Below are 21,483 nucleotides of genomic sequence, written 5' to 3'. Positions count from 1 at the left end.
AGGTTGTTATTTCTTTTAAAACAAAAGAAACAGACGTTAAACACAGAAATAAAAGGATAACATTTTCTTTTGTGATTTTCCTTCAGGCTATGACAATCCCTATATGCCTTAAGTCCCTCAGTACAAAACAAAATCAACATCCCTGTTGTATATACTCTGTGCAGTTTTTTGGGGTAGAAAGTTCGAAGGATTTCCAAACCTTTGATTGAACTTTCCTCATGAAAGTACTTCCTTCTTAAGGAATAAGAGCAAAATTGCAAGCACTTCTCCCAGATGTGACCTCACCAATTATGTTTATGTCTTTATGTTTGTACTCCAATTAAATTGTAACAAACATTTTCCTTCTTAATTGCTTGCTGGTATTGTACATTAACTTTATTGATCATGTACAAGATGCACTTTTTAATTCTTCTGAATGCAAATATTTCCCAATATACATTAATAATTGTCATGCCAATCAAATGTAAATTCTGTTTTCTTTTTTTTTGACCGAAATGGATAACTTCACACTTGGACACATTGTATTACATCAGCAATGTTCTTACTCACCCAAGCTGTTGAAGTCCCTCTTTAACCTCATTACTTCCTTCTCACTGACTACTTCCCCAACTAACCAAATACAATACACTCAGGTTCCTCATCCAGTTAATTTAATTTAGCTGAGACCCAAGAACGTTTGTGCCTTGTTTGTCAACCCAAATATGTCCTGTTTATTCCTACTCTGTTTTCTGGCAATTAGCCAGTCTTCAATGCATACTAATATATTACGCTTTATCCTGTGAGTCGCTAATCATGTAGTAACATCTTCTGTGGCACATTTTTTAATGTTTTTGTCCATGTCATCTGGAATCTTAGAATTATAATGTAATATTTTACAGTTTTACCGTCTGCTGCAAGGGAAGGGATTTGTAGATGGAGAGCTGGGAAAATTCCATGGGTGCATTTCCTGTCATCCATGTGCCTTTCCCTTTCATGGTCACAATTGATCAAACAGTGGGCGAAGTCTTGGGTGATCTGTTGACCCTCCCACCAACTGATGTTCTTATGTGGCCAATTAATGGCTGGAACATTTTGGCCAGCGGGAAGAGTTTGGTAATGTGAAAGGCAGCCAGTAAGTAAACTTGGGTATTAAAAAGAGGGGTTACCTACATCACAGGATCCTTTTTCCAATTGAGGTTTTGGTCCACAAACCCCCCCCCCCCCCACTCGGCCCCGTGGCTTGCTGGTGCCACAAGAATACTGTTTTCCAATAGTCAATGACTCAAATAAAGACAAGAGTGCCCACCTTCCATCTCATCCATTTCCTAGTGTGCTTTCTGGTTTGGCTCCACTCTGAAACAACCAATGTCAAGGTTGTTTGGCCATGCTGCTTTTATTTGCCAGGCAATGCAATTGTGCCTCTTACTGAGCTAAAGGGGATACACATTGAAGATCATGCTCATTGCAAAGCAAAAATTTGTATCTGTATTGTGCACCTCACAATGTCAGGACGTCTGCAGGTGCTTGATAATGCATTGATTATTTTGGTTGTGTAATCATTGTTATAATAGAGAGCAATGTGACATTAGTGTCCCACAAACAGAAGTGTGATATTGATCAGATGATCCATTTTTCTAGCAATATTGATTTGGTCGAGCACCAGGAGTAACTGCCCTACATTCCTTCAGTTAATGCCATGAGTTCTCTTACATCCACCTGAGAAATCATTCAGGGCCTCGTCTCATGATTGGGATCATTTCCATTTCCTACAACAGTTATGCTTGTTGGACAAGCTTCAGTTTGCATTAAATTATAGGCTGTTTTACACCCTCCTGTAAACAAGCATCGATGAACTAATTTCACATCTGAATATGAGAACCAGCAGAGAGATAGTTATTAATGTACATTTTAGTTGCCAAAGGTGAAAGATCAACTTGCTAAGCTGGTGAAAAGTTTTTGTAAGATTTCATCTAATTTTATATAATGTTTTCAAATCATCAGTTACATTCAAACCTCCAAAGTGAATTACAAAATAAGATTTTTTCTTCTCTGAATTGAACTATAAATTTAATTATTTTTATTAATTTTCATTAATTAGCACTTCTTTGTTTAGTGGAAGTTAAATGCATAATTGTGTAGACAATGCAAAGTGTGTTCCAATAATGCTCAAGCTGGATGTCAAATTCAGTGAATCACTATGGCTGCTTTGTATTAAGCGTACAATTGCGCCATGCACACTGAGCACCATCAAATCTCTCATGAACTACAGTTCATGTTGGATAGATTTGTTCAAATGATCCTCACTCAAATCAGTTGGAAGAAGTTAAACAAAAATCAGGCACCTGAACTTTTATAAAACTTCTTCCAGGTGTGGTATTAAAGAATATCAAGCCCTATTAGCAAATATTTGAGTTTGAGTTAAAATTAAACACACGTTTAGTCTCCAAGATCATTGGTTTGATTTATTTTTTTGAAAAACAGCCTTCAATAAAGTGTTATGTACTGCGACTAATTTTGAATCACTTCTGATAACACCATTTTCTTCACATTATCCAAATTTATTTGGACAGGATTTTCACTCGGTAATCTTGAACTAATCATGTTTGCCTATGTGCCTTTCTATAAAGATGCAACCTGAAATATTAATTTATGATGTGATTGACTGTGTATACATCTGTAATTTTGGAATTTTTGAAAAGAACTCCATGATATAAAGGCAACTTCAGCAGGGAAACATGTTGCATTTGTAAAGAACAAGCTGCTTGACTGACTCATTGGATGCAATTTTCTGCTCTCTGGAGCAGTCTGGGCAATGGAAAGAAAGTTGGGAATATACATCAGTGAAAATGTTGCAGTCTCAATACAAGAAAAGGTTTGCTGATTTTTTTCCCCCATAAGCTTTAAACAGTGACTGAAGAATCTCACTATTGAGCACTTGATATCTTCAGATGACTCCGCTTTCAAATATCTAGAGCCATATAGCACAGCCAAACCTTTCAGTCCAACTTGTTCATGCCAACCAAGTTTCCCAAACTGAATTAGTCCCAATTTGCTGCATTTGGCCCATATTCCTATAAACATTTCCTATTCATGTATGTGTCCAAATGTCTTTTAAATTGTCTAACACTCTGTCTAACACTTCCTCAGGCAGTTCTTTGCATATTTAACAGGTCCTACTCAGTGTAAAGGCAAAGCAGAAATCAGAGAGACAAGGCACAATATCACATGTGGACAACATTAAAGTGCAGTTCCTCACCTGCAATCATCAATGTTATGGTTCAAGGCTCCTCAACCTCTGAGGCTATTTGAAGTCTAGGAGCTGATTGTCAGAGATATGAGCAATACTTCATGATTACAATTAGTTCATCCTTGGGATGTCTGAAGGGGTTTTCATCTCTCACATGAGAGCAACTTCAACCAAATGGCAATAAAGACAGTAGAATAGGCATTTGAAGAGTGCAAGTGCATAGACATTTAGAAAAATGCAAGGTTTTTTACTGTTGTGTCACCATGTCACATATGTTCCCTCAGTAAGTTTTCTGCTTCCCTTTCCTCCCATGATGCTGAGTGCAGTCACACTGTCTGCAGCCAGGTTAGGGGGAGCCAGGGTAGAGATGACACTGTTGCCCTGGAAGATTTTGGCACTCATCCCCAGAGGCATTTGGAGTCTAGAGGGCCCAGATCTGATGGCAAGATCCTGTTTACATGCAATTTCAGCTCCACAGCTGGAAACTCTGAAAGCTTTGGCATTGCAGGCAAAGGGACATCGAGGATCTGTGCACCTCTGTAATCACCATGGAGAAAACTTCTGAGAGCTCTATGTGTTGCTGGTCCTCCCTCTGAGTGCTTACAGGCACTACCCTGTCTCCTTGAGAGGCATGCAATCAAGATCCCTCTCTCACTTTGTAAGTGACACTGAGCACCTACAACTAGAATGTTGCAGGATCTGACCAGCTGTGTATCCACCAAACACTCAAGTGTGCTGGACCTGGGTCTCCATGATGGTCACCGACCTGTCCATGGAGATAGCCAGATGAATGAATCCTGAAATCATGTGGTACAGCTAATGTTGGTGGACTTTTCCATCCTTTGATCGTGTTTACTTGCTGCCTCTGACAGACTTCTGTGCTGTTCTTGTGCCTATCTGTGCATTTTGACAAAGCCATTAATGGTCAAGACCAAGGGTCATCTTCTGCCTGGGACTGAGCAGATGCCTGGTCTCTGGCAGTCCTCTGAGTGTCAAATGGCGGTGCTGGTAGATTGTCTGGTGGAAAGGTGGTGCCCCAGGATCACTGCCAACCTACTACCTATCATGAGAAGCTTCACTGCATAAACTTGGATATCTGTACCAATATGAAGCATTAAGAGCCACCTAACCTCAGCAACATGCGCAATTACTGTCCTTGCTCACCAATTGCTGCTTTCCCCCAAAATATCAAGAGCATCTCTAAAATAAAGATACTTGAATGTTTAACATCTGAAGATAACATTTTTGCACACAAACATATGGATAAGAAAGCATTCATTCAGCAACATAAAAGATCTAGGAGCACAGAAATAACCCGATCCACATATACTTTGGACTGAGCAGGGGCTGTTTGCCATTGTAACCGACAGTACACAGTGAAACAGTGCACCTAGCTCTTTTGTTGAATCATAAAGTAAAAAATCACACAACACCAGGTTATAGTCCAACAGGTTTAATCGGAAGCACACTAGCTTTCGGAGCAATGCTCCTTCATCAGGTGACAATCACCTGATGAAGGAGCGTCGCTCCGAAAACTAGTGTGCTTTCGATTAAACCTGCTGGACTATAACCTGGTGTTGTGTGATTTTTTACTTTGTATACCCCAGTCCAACACCGGCATCTCCGAATCATGACTATTGTTGAATCATAGTATCACTACAGTGTGGAGGGAGGCTGTTCGGTCCATTGAGTCCACATCGACCCTCCGAAGAGCTTCCCACACATACCCATCCGTCTACGCTATCCCTTTAACCATGCATGTCTCAAGGCTAACCCACCTAACCTGCACACCCCTGGCCACTATGGGCAATTTAGCATGGCCAAATCATCTAACTTGCACATGTTTGGACATCATTTATCTTGCAGTTGGTTTCAGTTAAGTTCTGAGTGGCCTCTCATATACCACAGTCATAGCTTCATCACAGTCTCCCAGATGTCCCTCCTGGTCAATGCCCTTGTCCTCATCTTGTTCCTCTAAGGGCTATGCCTCAATCCCCCATTTCTTTTGTATCCAGGCCATCATCACCTTTGGCTTCAGTTGTGAAGAATGATGCAGAATACCCTTTCTAGGCTACACCACCTCAGCAGTCCAGACATCAAAAATCATCTTAAGGTCTATGGTCTGTGGTAGAAGCATGGAAAGCATTATGTCTTCATTCTTCCTCTATCTAAGTGTTCTGTAAGGGTGTACCCAGCCATGCAAGGGTAACTCTTTCTTTCAGCTGTGGATCTTGTATGGTCTGAGGATCTTGGAAGAAGGTAAGAACCTGTGAGTTCTCTGGTATGACATGTCATGCAACTTCCAGGATATTTGGTACGTACCTCCAAAATTTAACATCAATAGTCACAGGTAAGTTGGGCCTTGGTGCATTGGAAGCTTATTAACGCCACTCCCGTACCCTCAGACAATCGCTATGAAGTGCCACGTTATGCCCTGACACAGAGTGCTGTGGATGTTCATAAGGAAGCCAATTTCATTCTTCCATTAGGGTCTCTGAGCTATTTAACCTTATTCAGATGTCTGTTGCAGAACCAAAGTGCTAATTCTTGTCTGGGGGAGTGAACATTAGGTACTGGTCCAATACGATAATATCCCCTCCAAAGAAAGATCACTTTAACATTACAGACCATGTCCTTGCATACTTACAGTTAGATATGCAGAAATGGCAGCTCTGAGACATTGCCTTCCAGTGTTAGATCTGAGAAGTGATGCCATTATACAAACACAGGTGAGACTTTTAAGTTTCCCTCTGTGCAGATTTGTTTATCTGACATGACATAATGGTGATAGATGCAAACTTCTTAAGGCTATAATTTTTAATCTTCATTCTTACTATACCATTGACCTGCAATAAATTTCAATTTGCTTTCAAATGAATGACATTAATGAATCAGTGGTTGCTGGCAGATTCTCACTTTCTAAGAATTATTACCCTGCTCTCAAAGAGAAAACCACTAACTTAACTGTGACTGTTCTGCATGCTATGGCATTTGTGATCTTGCAGGCAAGATGGCAAGCTTTCACCTTTGTGTCCTGAGTACATCTCCACCTGAGATGAATGATACCATTTAAAAAATTTCTATTCTTGCATCCTCTCATTTTTCAGCCTCCCATAATTCTATTCATCCCATCAATGCAAATATTATTGATGCCAATTTAAATTCCGAGTCCATGGTTTTGAAAATTTTCATGTCCGTGTTGGCCATTGACTCTCCTCACTTTGAGGTCACAGTGATTGTCACTTGTGAGAACCCTCCAAACTGTTCTCCACTTTGTTCTCTAAAATCCCACCCCAGGACAGTGGCTACTCCTACATTTTCTTGTGAGACATTCCAAGTGAGCAGGACACAGCCCGTGGTCAGATGTACCCACAGTAGCTATCCTCCTGACATACCTGCAATCCCTAGGTGGTTGCAGTTGACCTGTAGCACTGACTGTAGTCCCATTCCCAGACCACAAAGACTAGGATCCCTAGATTCTGGTCAGACCAAGCAGCTGACTGACAATGACAACCCCCCACCCCCGGACTGGAATTGGATTAGCCTCTTGACTGAGTGAAGTTGTATCCCCAGACTGAAAGTAGCCCTTCTTCAGTCCATGAAGGACTGGTCTCCTTCGACTTTAAGACATGGCCATTTGGTTGAAACACATGGTGTGTTATTGCTGTGTAGGCCGCTCGCACGTGCTGCAGGTGTGACATCAATGTAGTCTGTGGTCAGCAACATGTCGAACCCTCATCTATTCAGTGCGACAAAGTGTGAAAAGTTGCAAGCCTCTTCCTCTGCACTAAAACGCAATGCAAATGGTTTGGCTGGTGCACAGTGCTGATGAGCCATAACACTGAAGAGCAATGCAGAGCAGAGAGCCTGGCAACCTCGAAAAGTGTGCAAAGTGCTTGAAACCAAGAAAGCAAGCTTAGAGCCATAAATTGCATCATATGTAGATGCATCAGTTGTGTATGTTTGGTGAGGGGTGGATGGAGATAATGTCTATGAAGCAGACAGAGGGAAATGGTGGTGACGCCCAGAGGTAAACAGCACGCTGCAGCTGTTCCAAGTGACCACACTGAATTCACACTGGGAATGGGCGGTCTTGGGCAAGGAGGAGAGAGTCGGGAACAGCATAGAAATAAGGCGGGTTTGGCTAATAATGCAGTTCAAATGCTGAGAAATAAGGTCATCGCCACTTAATTGTAACATTGGAACTTGTCGTTTAAACTCCAAGGGAAAACTGAAAAAGTAATTCTTGGAATCAGAATCTGACATTTCATTCTCATCCTGATTTACTAATGTAAACTGCACCTTGTGGAAAGATGACTACACGCTTTCCCTACATTATATGAAAAAGCGGCGTGGCACTGCACTAAATTAATGCATTGAGCATTTTGTCTTGCATGTTAATTACTTTGATGCCGTTATATAGACAGATTAGGATATCACCAAACTTCTTATATATATTCATACGTGCTGACATTCTGTCATATTTCAGTACCTGGGAAATTAAAACATTGTAATACCTATTGCACCCAGAAGGTGGAACTGATGATCTGAAAACGAGAACGTGGCAGTGAATTGACAGTCTAAATTGCATTACTAAATAGGAATACAGTTTATCATAAAATATCGGATTTGAATTAATGTTGAAAAAATGGTGGAAAAAAAATTATTGGCTATCTCCTGTGTTTCTCAGAAATCTCTTAGTTTAGAATGAAAGTAAGCTGTTTTTTCCTGTAAAATATCTGATCTATATCAGATTTTAAACATAATCATGTCTATTTATTAGATTTCTGAATTATTTCTGAAATAAAACAATTATTGGTTTATTATCAATCAAAACATATGGAAGAAGAGAAATAATTGACTATCTCCTGTGTTTCTCAGACATCTTTTAGTGTAAGATCAATGGGGATTTAATTGTAACAAAATTAGTACCAAGACCATGTTAAATTTAAGATCTTAGAAGTAGCATTAGTGAATAAATCTTGATTAGCTTTTAACGTAACTTTGTTAATTAGGACTATTACTAATTATAAATAACTATAGCGTACCCCTCCACATAACATCACTGTATCATTGAAATTTCTCCCCTGCCTTCTTGAGCCTGAGTTTCCCTGTGACCTCTACATAGATTGGGTATTTAATTGGATGGAAAAGGTTAACTTCATTTACCTTACAACCTGTAGAATTGTGGGGCTTAATTGTTGTTGTTGTAAGCCAGTCATCTCAGTTCACGACATCACTCAAGAGTTCATCAAAGTAGTGTCCTGGCCTGAACCATCTTAATCTGCTTCTTCAATGATTTTACCTCCATCAAGTGATCAGAAATAAGGATGCTCGCTCATGATTGCACCACTCATGACACCTTAGATAATGAAGCAGTAACAAACTCAAACTTAATTGATATCGAAGTGTAATTTCCCTGGATTTCACTGAAAAGTAACGGTATTGTGGAATCGTTTGAAACTCTGTTTTGTTGGGGTTTTTTGTAATGTATTCTATAATTAGATGATGTAGTGATAGGGAACTGTATAGTCAGGGGCACAGATCGGTGTTTCTATGGCCACAAGTGAGACTCCAGGATGGTGTGTTGCCTCCCCTGGTGCCAGGGCCAAGGATGTCTCTGAGTGGGCACAGGACATTCTGAAAGGGGAGGGTGAGCTGATGGAATTCATGGTCATATTGGTTACCAACAGCAGAAAGAGATGAGATCCAGCAAATGGAATTTAGAGAGTTAGGTAGAGAATTGAAAAGTAGGGCCTCAAGGGTTATAATTCAGGCTTACTCCCTGTGCCATGTGCTAGTGAGGCCAGAAATAAGAAAATAATACAATTGAATGCATGGTTGAAGAGCTGGTGTAAGAGGGAGGCTTTCAGATAAGGAATCATTGGGATCTCTTCCAGGGAGGAACCTGTACCAGAAAGATGGACTACATCTAAACTGGAGGTGCACCAAAATCCTGGCAAGGAAGCTTGGCAGTGCGACTCGGGAGGGTTTAAACTACTGTGGCAGGGGTTGGAGGGATCCAGTGCAGTAGGCCAGCACATGGAGTGATTGAGAAGTTGAACGTTACATCAAGTAAATCTAATAAGAAGCACAGGCAGGGTCAGGTTAATAATCTCAGGGGGACTGGCGGTCTGAGGAGGACATTTATAAAGAGGAGGTGTTGAATATCTTGCATTATATTAATGCAAGGAGTATCACAGGTAAAGTAGATGTGCTTAGAGCCCAATTAGAGCGTGGAATTATGATGTGGTAGCTGTTACAGAAAGTTGGTTGAAAGAAGGGCAGGACTGGCAGCTCAACATTTCAGAGTTTAGATGTTTAAGGTGAGTAGAGAGTGATGTAAAAGGGGTTGGGGAGTTGCATTACTTTTTAAGGAGGCTGTCACAACTGCACGAAGACAGAACATTTTGGAGGGTTTATCCAGCAAGACATGTGGGTAGAACTCAGGAATAAGAAAGGAGCAATCACTATAATGGGGTTATACTATAGGCCTCCCAATAGTCAGTGGGAGGTGGAGGCCCAGATATGGAGGTTGATCATGGAATGATGTAAAAATAACAGGTTGTTATAGTGGCTCATTTTAACTTCCCCTGAGTTCCAGTGGCTTGAATGACAGAATTTGTTTCTTGCATTCAGGCGGGTTTCTTAAAACAATGTAGATAGTCCAACTGGGGAAGGGACTGCACTAACCCTTGTAATTGGGAATTTGGAAAATGAGTTGGTTGGTCAAGGTTTCAGTGTGAACATTTTGGGAACAGAGATCATAATTCCTTAAGTTTTAAAATGGTCATGGATAAGGTAAGATTCATCCTCAGGTGAAAGTGTAAAATTGGGAAAAGGCTAACTAAAAAATTATTACAGAGAAACTGGAGAAATTAGATTTTTTTATTCATTCACAGGATGAGGGCACACTGGCTAGGCCAGCATTTATTTCCTATCCCTAATTGTCCAGAGGGCAGTTAAGATTCAACTAGATTGCTGTGAGGCTGGAGTCACATGTAGGCCAGATGAGGTAAGGATGGTGATTTCCTTCCCTAAAGGACATTAGTGAACCAGATGGGTTTATTTTGAAAATGGTTTCATGCTCATCATCAGACTCTTAATTCCAGATTTGTTTCAAATTAACATTCCACCATAGGCTGTGGTAGGATTGAAACCCAGGTCCCCAGAACATTACCCGGGTCTCTGGATTAACAGTCCAGCAATAATACCTCTAAGGCCCTCATCTCACCTTAATTGGGGAGCAGTTGTTTGATGGTAAATCCACATCTGATGTGTGGGAGTCTGTTAAAGGCCAGTTCAGGACCAGCATGTTCTTGTAAGAATGAAGGATAAGGATTGCAAGATTCAGGCACACTTGAGGACATGAGATATTTTTGAAAGTTTAGTCAAAAAAAGAAAGGAAGTCAGGATTACAAACAAAGCTGGTAAGAACTTAAGCAAGGAATTAGAAGAGCTAAAAGGGGCCATGAAATGTCCTTGGCAAGTTAAGACTAGGAGAATTCCAAGGCATTCTGTATGTATATTAGAAGTAAGAGGGTAGCTAGGGAAAGGATAAGTCCCCATAAAGTCAGAGGAGGGAATTTATGAAGAGGAGCTGTTGGATATCATGAAATTCCTTAAGATAGTTAAGTTCCCAGAGCCTCATGGGATCTATCCCAGAATACTGAGGGAGGCAAAGGAGAATATTGCTACAGCCCTTAACAGAGATCTTTATATCCTCTTCAACCACAGGTGAAGTCCCAGAAGACTGGAGAATAGCCAATAATCTTCCTTTGTTTAAGAAGGGCAACAGGGATAATCTAGGAAATTTCAGGCCGGTGAGCCTATAGTGTCAGGGAAATTATTGGACAGGATGTACTTGCATTTGGAAAATAATGACTTATTAGGAATGCATGGCTTTGTGCAATGGAGGTCTTGTCTCATAAATTTGGTTGAATTTTTTGAAGGAGTGATGAAGACGATTAATGAGGGTAGGGCAGTGGATGTTGTCTACATGAACTTTACTAAAGTATTTGCCAAGTTCCCTTATGGTAGGCTGGTCTGGAAGATAGGTCATATGGGATCCAGGATGAGTTGTTAAGTTGGATACAAAATTTGTTTGGTCAGAGGAGAGACAGGATAGTTGTGGACAGGTGTTTTTCTGACTGGAGTTCTGTGACCAGTGTTTTCCACAAGGATCAATGCTGGGACTTTTGCTCTTTGTAATAATATAGAAATGATTTGGATGAAAATATATGTGGTCTGATTAGTAAGTTTGTAGATGACACAAAGAGTTATGCAGAGTGAAGGCGTCTGTTCAAGGATACAACAGGGTAGAGATCAGCTAGAAAGAAGGGCACAGAAGTGGTATATAGAGTTAATCCAGTGAGGTAAGTCAAATGCAAGAGTAAAGTGTAGAGTAAATGGTGGGACCCTTAGGAACTACAGGATATACAGGGGATCTTGGGATGCCAGTCCATGGCTCACCAAAAGTGGCAACACAAGTGGATAAGGTAGCAAAGAAGGCATACAGCATACTTGCCTTCATCAGTTGGGGCACTGAATTTAAAAGTTGGTGAGTCATGTTGCAGTTCTATAAAATGTTAGGTGAAATTTGGAATATTGTGTGCAGTTCTGCTCACCACACTATAGGAAACATATGGGAGCTTTGGAGAGAGTGCAAAGAGATTTACCAGGATGTTGCCTGGGTGGAGTGTATTAGCTATCAGGAGAGGGTGGACAAACTTGGATTGTTTTTGTGAGAGGGTTGGAGGCTGAGAGCTGACCTGATAGCCTATAAAATTATGAAAGGCATGGATATGGTGGATAGTCAGAGTCCTTTTCCCCGGATGGAAATGTCACATACAAGGAGGCATAAATTTATAGTGAGAACAGGAAATTTTACAGATGATGTGCGAGGCAGGTTGTTTTTTACAGAGTAATAGATGACTGCAACACGCTGCAGTGGAGGTGATAGAAGCAGATATGATAGCAACATTCAAGAAGTATTTAGACACATGAACAGGCCGAGAATAGAGGGATATAATTAGTTTAGAATGGCATCATGGTTGGCGCAGTCATAGTGAATGGAAGGACCTTTCCTTAGAATCCTTACAGTGCGGAAGCCCTTCAGCCCAACAAGTCCACACTGACCCTCTGAAGAGTAACCCACCCAGACTGATTCCCCTTTGATTCTACATTTACCCCAGACTTATGCACCCAACCTACACATCCCTGAACACAATGGGAAATTTAGCAAGGTCAATCCACCCTAACCTGCACATCTTTCGGTTGTGGGAGGAAACCAGAGCAGCTGGAGGAAACCCATGCAGACACAGGGAGAATGTGCAAACTCCACACAGTCGCCCAAGGCTGGAATTGAACTCAGGTCCCTAGCACTGTGAGGCATCAATGCTGACCACTGAGTCACAATGCTGTCCAATCCTTATGCTGTACATTCTATGTCCTATGACTTGTTTTATTTTCAACTTCATTGTAATAAACGTTTGTTGTGAAAGAAACTCCAGCATCATGTGACTATGTTTCAGTGAATGTGCACATTAACAATTTTCAAAAAAATGATCTATCAGGCCAGACTTATTTCTGGGATCTAACTTGTCCAGTAGTACCATAACTCAAGTTTACAGCAGTGGTTATGCATTCTGCTGCAATTTGGAGTTTCCAGCCTCAACACCTCTGCCTTTGAAAGGAAGATCGTCTTTGAAGATGCTTATCAAAACTTACTGTTTTGACTAAGCTTTTCATCAACCTAGCTGACATCTCCTGGTTTATTGGTTGGATATCTGGTTTTGACTATTTTGAAATGACACAAGGCATTTTTCAAGATTAAAAGTTACATTAATGCACATGGTGATCTGTTCTCAATCTACACCAATTAAATGGGCAGATAGTTGGATCTTTTTTCCAATTAATGCACCTCTGAAATAAAACTGTCCGTGGTGCTGGAAAGGTACTGTTGATGTGGGAAATCTGGAATAACAACAGAGAATTCTACAAATTCTCAAAAGGTCTGGCAGTATTTACGAAAGATCATGGAGCTAGAAATTTAACTGCTGTCTCCACAGAGCCAGTCACATCTGCTGAGCAAATCCAGCATTTTTGTCAAAATCTTAATTTGAATTTCACCAAAATGAGGTGAAGACCAAACAGCTGGAGAAGAGTTATACCTTCAGCTAGAAACAGCCACATGCTCTTCTCTTCAGAAGATATTTCAGCAAAAATAGTAATATTTAAGCAGATTGTATAGCAGATAGTGATGACATGAGATTGAAAGATGTTTCTGAGATAGCCATTTCAAGAAAGGCAGCATGGGCAGTGAATAGGAAGCAGGTGGGGTCAGCAGAGAAAGTTGCTGAGCAGGAGGCTGACAATCAGTGGTGGGAGAAAACACATGTTTTGGCAGATTGGGTGACTGTCTTATGGGCATTTGCAATTGTTCATGTTTGATGTCTAGACTTAGCGTTTCTGTTGGTCATCAATACTAGATTGTCAGTTTAAGGAGAATGTCCAAGTCCAGGAATTCTTATTCATTCACGGGCTGAAGGCCTCGTTGGCTAGGCCAGCATTTATTATCCATCCCTAATTACCTAGAGAGCAGTTAAGAGTCAACTACATTGCCGTGGGTCTGGATCACATGTAGACCAGACCAGGTACGGATGGCAGTTTCCTTCCCTAAAGGAAATTAGTGAACCAGATGGGTTTTTCTAATAATTGACAATGGTTTCATGGTCATCATTAGACTCTTCATTCCAGATTTTTTTATTGAATTCAATTCTGACAGGGTGGAATTCAAACCCAGGTTCCCAGAACATTAGCTGAGTCTCTGGATTAACAGTTCAGTGATAATACCACTAGTATGTTGCCTCCCTATTACTAAGAGTTATTCTTCTAATCTTATTGGGAAGCAGGGAATGGTTGAGTCTTTTTCAAAAAGTGAGCTAAATTGGAACAATCACTCCTAGGAGACTATAGCTTTACTATTATGGAAGAAAGTCAGGAATGAGAATATCCATCAGTCCCCTTGCCTACTTATGCCTATCTATTTGGGCCCCTCACAAAACTTATTATTTCCATGTTCCTCTTGCCTCAATGTGATATGTAAATTACTACTGTCAGGTTATATCATAGGTATATCTATTATACATAGGTCTGTGAGAATGGGTTCTCCACTTTATTGAACAAAATTTAAAACTGAAATGCAACATTCATACATATAATTCCACACAGGAAACAGTGTGAGACATCTCCAGTATAGACACTGTTAAAATGAATGCAATTCAGTTATTTTTATAGAGAAAAATGGGAGGTATTTTTAATTACAAAGTAAGGATCAACACAATTTTAATTAATGACTTCCAACAAAATAAATTTTCATGATTGCAATTAACCTACATTCACAGTTACAATACAATTCAATATGTCAAGTGCTTTGAAGAAGAAAGAACCAAAAATGAAAAATTAATATATTTTATTCCATATTATTGGTGCTCTTTGGTAAAGATGAAAGTGTGCTCAATAACTGCATGATAGACAAACATAAATGATCCACATTGTGGCTTCATTACCAGCTTGTTGTATATACTTAACACAAAACATGTCAATCAGATTTGTTCAGCCACATAAATGAACTCTGAACTTTTCTACTGATATTTCAAGTTAAACAAAATACACCCTCCTGACCAAGATGTGGGTGTGAATGAACATTTGTTTATTTGCTTGAAAAATAAATGCAGTAAACCTATGAGAGTTAAATGAATGTAATCAACATTCTGACAAAAATGAAAAATAAATGCTCATTTCATCCTAACCAGAGATTAAAGCAAAGCAATATTGATATAGTCGTTTACCAAGTACATGTATTTACTTCCCAATATTCTCTAAAGACATTAAGGTTCACTGGTTTGTACAGAGAGAAGGGTTGAGCTATGCATTATGTCATAGCTTATTGTCTTAAATAACAAATTTCATCCCATTTTAGAATTCATCGCCATAACTTCTGGGCACAAACAAAATAAGATTGACCTTATTTATTTGCAACAAATTTTGTTGCTATAAAAGAATATAACTTCTTCCTTTTCTGCTATGTTCCAGACTTTTAAAACCGTAAGGTCTCAGATTAAGAAAATTGAGGTTTTAAAAATTGAAACACTATTTAAAATGCAAATGAGAATATAATAAGGTTATAATTAAGGATGTAACCTTCCCTCCACTTTTACCCTGCTTTATTGATTTTAATGGATCCAAATCAAAATAGTGAAAATATCAAATGATACAAAAGCTGCCTTTATACAATATTAATACATTATAGGAATGAAAGAAAAATGACCTACCAGAAAACAAAGTTGTATCAGATTTTACAGACTAACTAAACAAATTGTGGCAGCGTTATCGTCCATCTCTAACTGCCCTAGAGATGGTGATGCTAAGTTTCCTCTCTACAATCCATGTGGTGTAGGTGCACCCACAATATCATTTAGGGTGGGAGGTCCAGGACTTTGACCCAGCGACAATAAAGGAACAGCAATATTGTTCCAATTCAAGATACTGTACAGCTTGGATGCAAATTTGCAGGTGGTGGTGTTCCAAGCTGTTTGTTTCAAAGTGATTGTGGTCACAGGTTTGAAAAGTGTCATCTAAGTAGTCTTGGTCAGTTGCATTTACAGATGGCACATAAGGCTGCCACGGTGTGTCAGTGGGAGTGGGAGTGAATACTGAATGTGTTAGACGGAGCGGCAAGCAAGTGGTCTGGTTTTGTCCTGGATGGTGTTGAAGCTGCACACCCAGGCAAATGGGCAGTATTCCAACACAATCCTGACTTATGCCTTGTAGATGGTGGATAAGACCTGGGGAGTCAGGAAGTGAGTTACTTTCTAAAGAATTCCTGGTCTATGACCTGCTCTTATATGTATAGTAATATTTAAGGGATTCAAATGATAGTAATGCTATTGAATATCAACAGGCAATGGCTGCATTCTCTCAATAGAGAAAGTCATTGCTTGGCACTCATGTGGCGCAAGTGTTACTCCACAAATTAGGTCAAGACTAAATGTTGTCTTGGCTTTGCTGCATTTGGGTACAGACTGCTTCAGTATCTGAGGATCATGAATGATGCTGAACATTCTGCTTTCATTTGCAAACCTCCCCACATCTGACCTTAGGATGGAGGGAAGGTCATTGAGGGAACAGTGAAAGATGGCTGGGGCTAAGATACTACCCTGAGAAACTCTTGCAGAAAGGTCCCTGCGCTGAGACCAGAACTAACATCTTGTGTGCCAGGTATGACTTCAATCAGTAGAGACTTTAACATACAGGATAATCAGAGAACTTTTTCAGATAATGTTTCAAAACAAATTGGACTGAACCAAATAAACTGTCATTCTTTGGTTCACAAAGCTCTAATGGAAAGCATATATTTGTTGAACCAATGATATACACAGTGGGTGTCTCAACTAGCCTAGCTGGTATTCTGCTAAATATTGCCCCCTCAGACCATGATTGGGTAAAGCTGAAAATGTGTTGCTGGAAAAGCGCAGCAGGTCAGGCAGCATCCAAGGAATAGGAGAATTGATGTTTCGGGCATAAGCCTTATGCTCCTGTTCCTTGGATGCTGCCTGACCTGCTGCGCTTTTCCAACAACACATTTTCAGCTCTGATCTCCAGCATCTGCAGCCCTCACTTTCTCTCCATGATTGGGTAAAACCTACTTCAACAGAAAGAAGTCCTTTAAGTTTTAAAATAGCATGCAGAAACAATGTACAACTATATATGCTGCTGATGTTTAAACAGGAAATCAATTAATATTTAGTCAATAATGGCAAATATATTTATGTCACGATATTTTTAATTAGACATGCTTTGCTCCTATATCATTTTGTCTTGATGAACTTAAAAGGAAGAACATTATTACCAGTTGTTTAGAAAATGTCTGTGGGTGGGAGAATAATTATATAAAGCTTTACAGACACAAAGATCATACAAATTAATTAGTACAGCATCTTGACATTCAAAAAAAGCATGTCAAGATGACTGAATTATGTTTTCCTTTCTATATTTCAGATAAAATTATTTTTCACTTTCAAGAGTCATACAGCATGGAAACAGACCTCCGGTCCAACCAAACAGTGTCGAACATAATCCCAAACTAAACTAGTCCCACCTGCCTGCTCCTGGCCCACACCCTTCCAAACCTTTCCTATACCTCCTCCAATACCTCTCATTACTTTATAAACTTCGATCAGATCATCTCTCAACATCCTACACTCTCGCGTAAAAGTCCCAGCCTAACCATGTACAAAGTAGTGATTGCACCTTAGGACACATATTACACATACAACTAACCATGAGTGCCAAGAGATGCACTGAGTCGTCTGAGCCTTGTAGTGAAGGAAGGTGGCTTCCAAATTACCATGGACAAGCAGCCTTTAATACACTGGACTCTTTGAATAAGTTCCCATTTTCTTCAATAGCATTTGACCCTACTACAGGAGGCAGAGATACTTTATTGACTTACTTTTAATTGTTTTGGATAGAATCTCAATCTTGTTTTATAGATACCGACTGTATGTTACATGACACCAACAACTGATAGCAGGTATTGTGCTCAAATACAGCTGCAAGTCAAAAGGTAGTCATTGTGGTCTTTTCATTGGATTTGAGGTATTTAGTGACTATTCATGTCAGAATTCGATTTCCATCACAGTTATTGATCTTATATTGAAAGACATAAGTGCTACACAGTTGAGAGGTGGATCAAACACTATGGGTGGCATATTATTGAATAGCTCTTTAATTCTATTCTGAAAATATGGGTGTGGGGCTAGGTGGTGAATTAACATGGCAGATCCACTTAAATTTCAGTAGATGAAATACACAAACTGTGAGAAAAAGGTATGATTTATCCGTGGGGATCCTTGTCCGTTATGAAAGATTAGCCTGAGACCTCTCAGAAATCCATTTGCACTCTTTATTTCAGCTACTGGATTTAGGTTATATAATGTAAAAAAAAATTTATGGGCTTATCTAGTAACTAAAATGTTTTTTTGGTTATATAACTGCCCAGAAGTGAATAGAGATGATAATATCTCAATTTTTATTTGCACCCACTCTGTCCAGTTTTGATAAACTTGTTCGTGATAGGCCTTTTAGAAAGATTTTAGCAGTTCTTACTGGTTGACTCTGCATTTCATAAAAATAATTTTATATGAATGAATATAATTTGGAGTAGCAGTAATAAAAAAAACTATAACTACTTTCATTTGGTTTTGCTTTTTCTTGACGCTCTGCAGATAAAGGACAATATGAATTTTAATTCAGTTCCACATATTATCAGATTGGCTGCAAATTAATGGGATATTAGGCTGAACTCTTGCTGCACTGGAGTCACAAGACAGACTAACAGGCAAAACTGATGAGATGTCTGGACAAGAATTGATGCACAGCTTAAGTATATGGGGTTAAAAACAGAAAATGCTGAAGAAACGCAACAGGTCTAGCAGCAACTGTGGAGAACAAAATACTGTTAACATTTTAAGCCCAATATGTTTTGCCTTTGGAACTCAGTGTCATACTGGACTCGAGACATTCATTCTGTTTCTCTCCCTACAGATACTGCCAGATTTGATGAGTTTCTCCAACACTTTAAGATTTTATTTCACATCTTTATTATTCCATTTGCTATTTTTGTTCAAATGTATTGTTTTACACTTTGAAAAGCTGCAAAACATATTACATGTATTTTAAAAATAGGTCTTTGATTGAAATACTACATATTAAATGTACTTTCCACTGTTTATAGAAGTATTGTTTCATTTTAATAACATTTGAGAAACACTAAGATGGTGAGTAATAGTCAGTGAATGGTTTAACCCTTACACAGTCAATTAGATTATTAGGGAGAATGGAACTGAGTCAGGTTTAATCTTTTAAGAAGATAAGAAGTAATTTCTTCAAACAGAGGGCAGAGAAACTTTGGAATTGTCTACCACAAGTGGTTGTGGATGCTCAGTCCTGAGTATATTTGAGCCTAAGATCAATAATAGTTTTGGACATTACAGGAATCAAGGATAATGGGGTTTGGGTGGGTAATTGAGGTTGAAGATCTGATTGTATCAAATAATGGAGTGGGTGTAAGGAGCATCGTGACCCAGAGTTGCTCCTATTTATGTTCTGAAGACTGTGAATAAATCTGGCTGCAAGTTACAGGAAAAGCATACAACGTAATATTTAGTGTCCTGACTCCACATGATTCCAAGTCCTGCCTTATTACCATATTGAGCTTTCAGTGTTAATAGTGAGTTTTCCCATTGCTTGTCAGGTATTCAGATGTCATTATCAGATTTAGATATTGCAGCAGTTTAGATGTGGCAAACAGTCCAGTTTCTGGATTTTCTTTCTTTACAACGATCAAGTGCGCCATTGGCTATAAAGTGCTTTGGGTCATTCTAAGGTCATGACAGTCACTTCATGAATTGAAGAAGTCTTTCTTTTCAAGGCAACAAGTTAAAAAAAAAACAAACTCCAATCAAGTTTGAATTTAGTGTATTGGCAACATTAAAAGCCAATGACGCAATCCGATGCTTTGAGGGTAGAAGACCGGGAAAAATTGAACAGTTGGGAGAGAACTGCCAAAAGACCAACAGATGTAGGCTGCTAGTCAGAACTGTCTGATTGGTACCTATCGAGAGAAGGTATTTGCACAGAGGAAAACATCGACACCGACTTGGAGAGCAAATCTACAAAGAGAAGATTCGTCAGCTGGTGGGTTTGGAAATTTGAATGTTTCAGTAAATCTTAATGGGGGTTTATATAAGGGAAAGTAAAATATAGCTTAGAGGAAGGAGTTGTAAATATTTTTTAGTTAATTATTCTCTGTTATAGTTCTTGGCCTCTCAAATTTTCACAGATTACTGCATGGGATAAATCTTTTCTGGGTTGCTGGTTTAAATTAAAGCAGGAGGGTTTACCCATATTGGAACAGTTAGGGGGTATTTTTTGGGGGGTGTATTTTAAACGGATTGGCCTAATTCAAATTTGTTTTTGTCGCCAGGCAACCAGCTACCTGAGCTGCTGGACCACATGTTACGTTGTGTCTTATTCAAAACACTTGGTGCTGTCAGTTAGTTCTGCTAGCTTTTAACTCTCTTAATGATACAGTACACCCACATCTTCATTATACCCATACACTGAATATGTCCTCTGCGATGAATACTATGATATAGCAGGATATTTTAAACATTACTGGTCCTGGAGCTGTTCATTTACTTATACAGTCAATGCGAAGTAATTCTCCCATGTTAGATCGCTGAATGATGTAAGTATACAGCATCATATCAGCAGTTGGCTACTTTCTGGTGCAATAGCAATTTTGCTCAATTTTCAGCTGAAAATAATCCAAAAATCAAGGCTACCACATCTTTGCTCACTGCGACCACTCTTTCCTACCACTTTTTTGCTCAGTTTTTTAGTCATTACATTCCTTTTTCATATTCTAAAAAGGTCCAGGATAACACCATGATATTTTTAAGGTGTCATATTTGTCAACCCTTTGTAAATATAACAAATGTGAACTCCTGAAACCTCCTGCACCAACCATCGGTATCAGTATTACAAAATGCAGTGGGTCAAATGACAAACAAAATACAGAACAGTTCTTTTTTTAAGGATTGTACAAAACAAAATGTGTCTTGGAATCAAACAATTTAAAAAATCTCCAAACCTCCTTTTAAAAAATGTAAGATAAAAAAATTACAGATTTGTGTCACAAGTGTTTATACATCCATGTCTGCAGATTTCGTGCTCACTGGACCCTTCATTATAGTTTTGGCAGTTTCTGCCATTTTGTTATGCCAGTCTGTAAGTTGAGATTCATGCAGAAGCTTCTGTGTCAGATACCTCTCCCGCTTAATTTGCTCTTTAATGTGTTTTGGTACGTCAGGAATGCAGTAAGAGACAAGGAAACTCACTGTAAATACAATGTGCTGAAAAATAATAAAACAAATATGCTATTAAAAACTCTGTGCCCATTTCTCTAAGAGTACAACATTAAAAATTGTTTGCTTCATTGTCATATCATATGTGATAATTCTGAGACCATGTAATAACCAGGGTCACTTAATTGAGTGGTGTACTGAGGAAAGCAAACTATTCCCATTCATGCAGCATTTCCCACAATGTCTGTTTTCACCTCTGTGCTAAAAGAAATGTATTCTTAATATTGTCAGTCAAATTACAATTACAGATTTATTAAATGATAT

At 39.2% G+C, this 21,483-nt stretch overlaps 1 protein-coding gene and 1 long non-coding RNA gene across 4 annotated transcripts in view; one reads left to right on the top strand and one right to left on the bottom strand.

Annotated features, from left to right (window-relative positions):
- LOC122559322 (uncharacterized) overlaps positions 1–21,483 on the top strand; it is a 153,160-nt gene that overhangs the window by 78,138 nt on the left and 53,539 nt on the right. The gene's annotated exons all lie outside the window — the stretch shown is intronic.
- Positions 14,389–21,483, bottom strand: part of ano6 (anoctamin 6) — a 146,127-nt gene continuing 139,032 nt past the window's right edge. For all 3 annotated transcript variants that reach the window (XM_043708688.2, XM_043708689.2, XM_043708690.2), the window contains one exon: positions 14,389–21,207. In XM_043708688.2, the coding sequence (XP_043564623.2) occupies positions 20,998–21,207 (210 nt within the window). In that variant the 3' untranslated portion in view covers positions 14,389–20,997. The remainder of the gene's footprint in view (positions 21,208–21,483) is intronic.

The sequence above is a fragment of the Chiloscyllium plagiosum genome, unplaced genomic scaffold, assembly GCF_037043375.1.
Source record: "Chiloscyllium plagiosum isolate Xiang-an unplaced genomic scaffold, Cpla_swu_hap1 HiC_scaffold_19, whole genome shotgun sequence".
Taxonomy (NCBI): Eukaryota; Metazoa; Chordata; class Chondrichthyes; order Orectolobiformes; family Hemiscylliidae; genus Chiloscyllium; species Chiloscyllium plagiosum.
The sequence above is the reverse complement of the archived record's forward strand: the minus strand, read 5'-3'. Positions and strand labels throughout refer to the sequence as shown.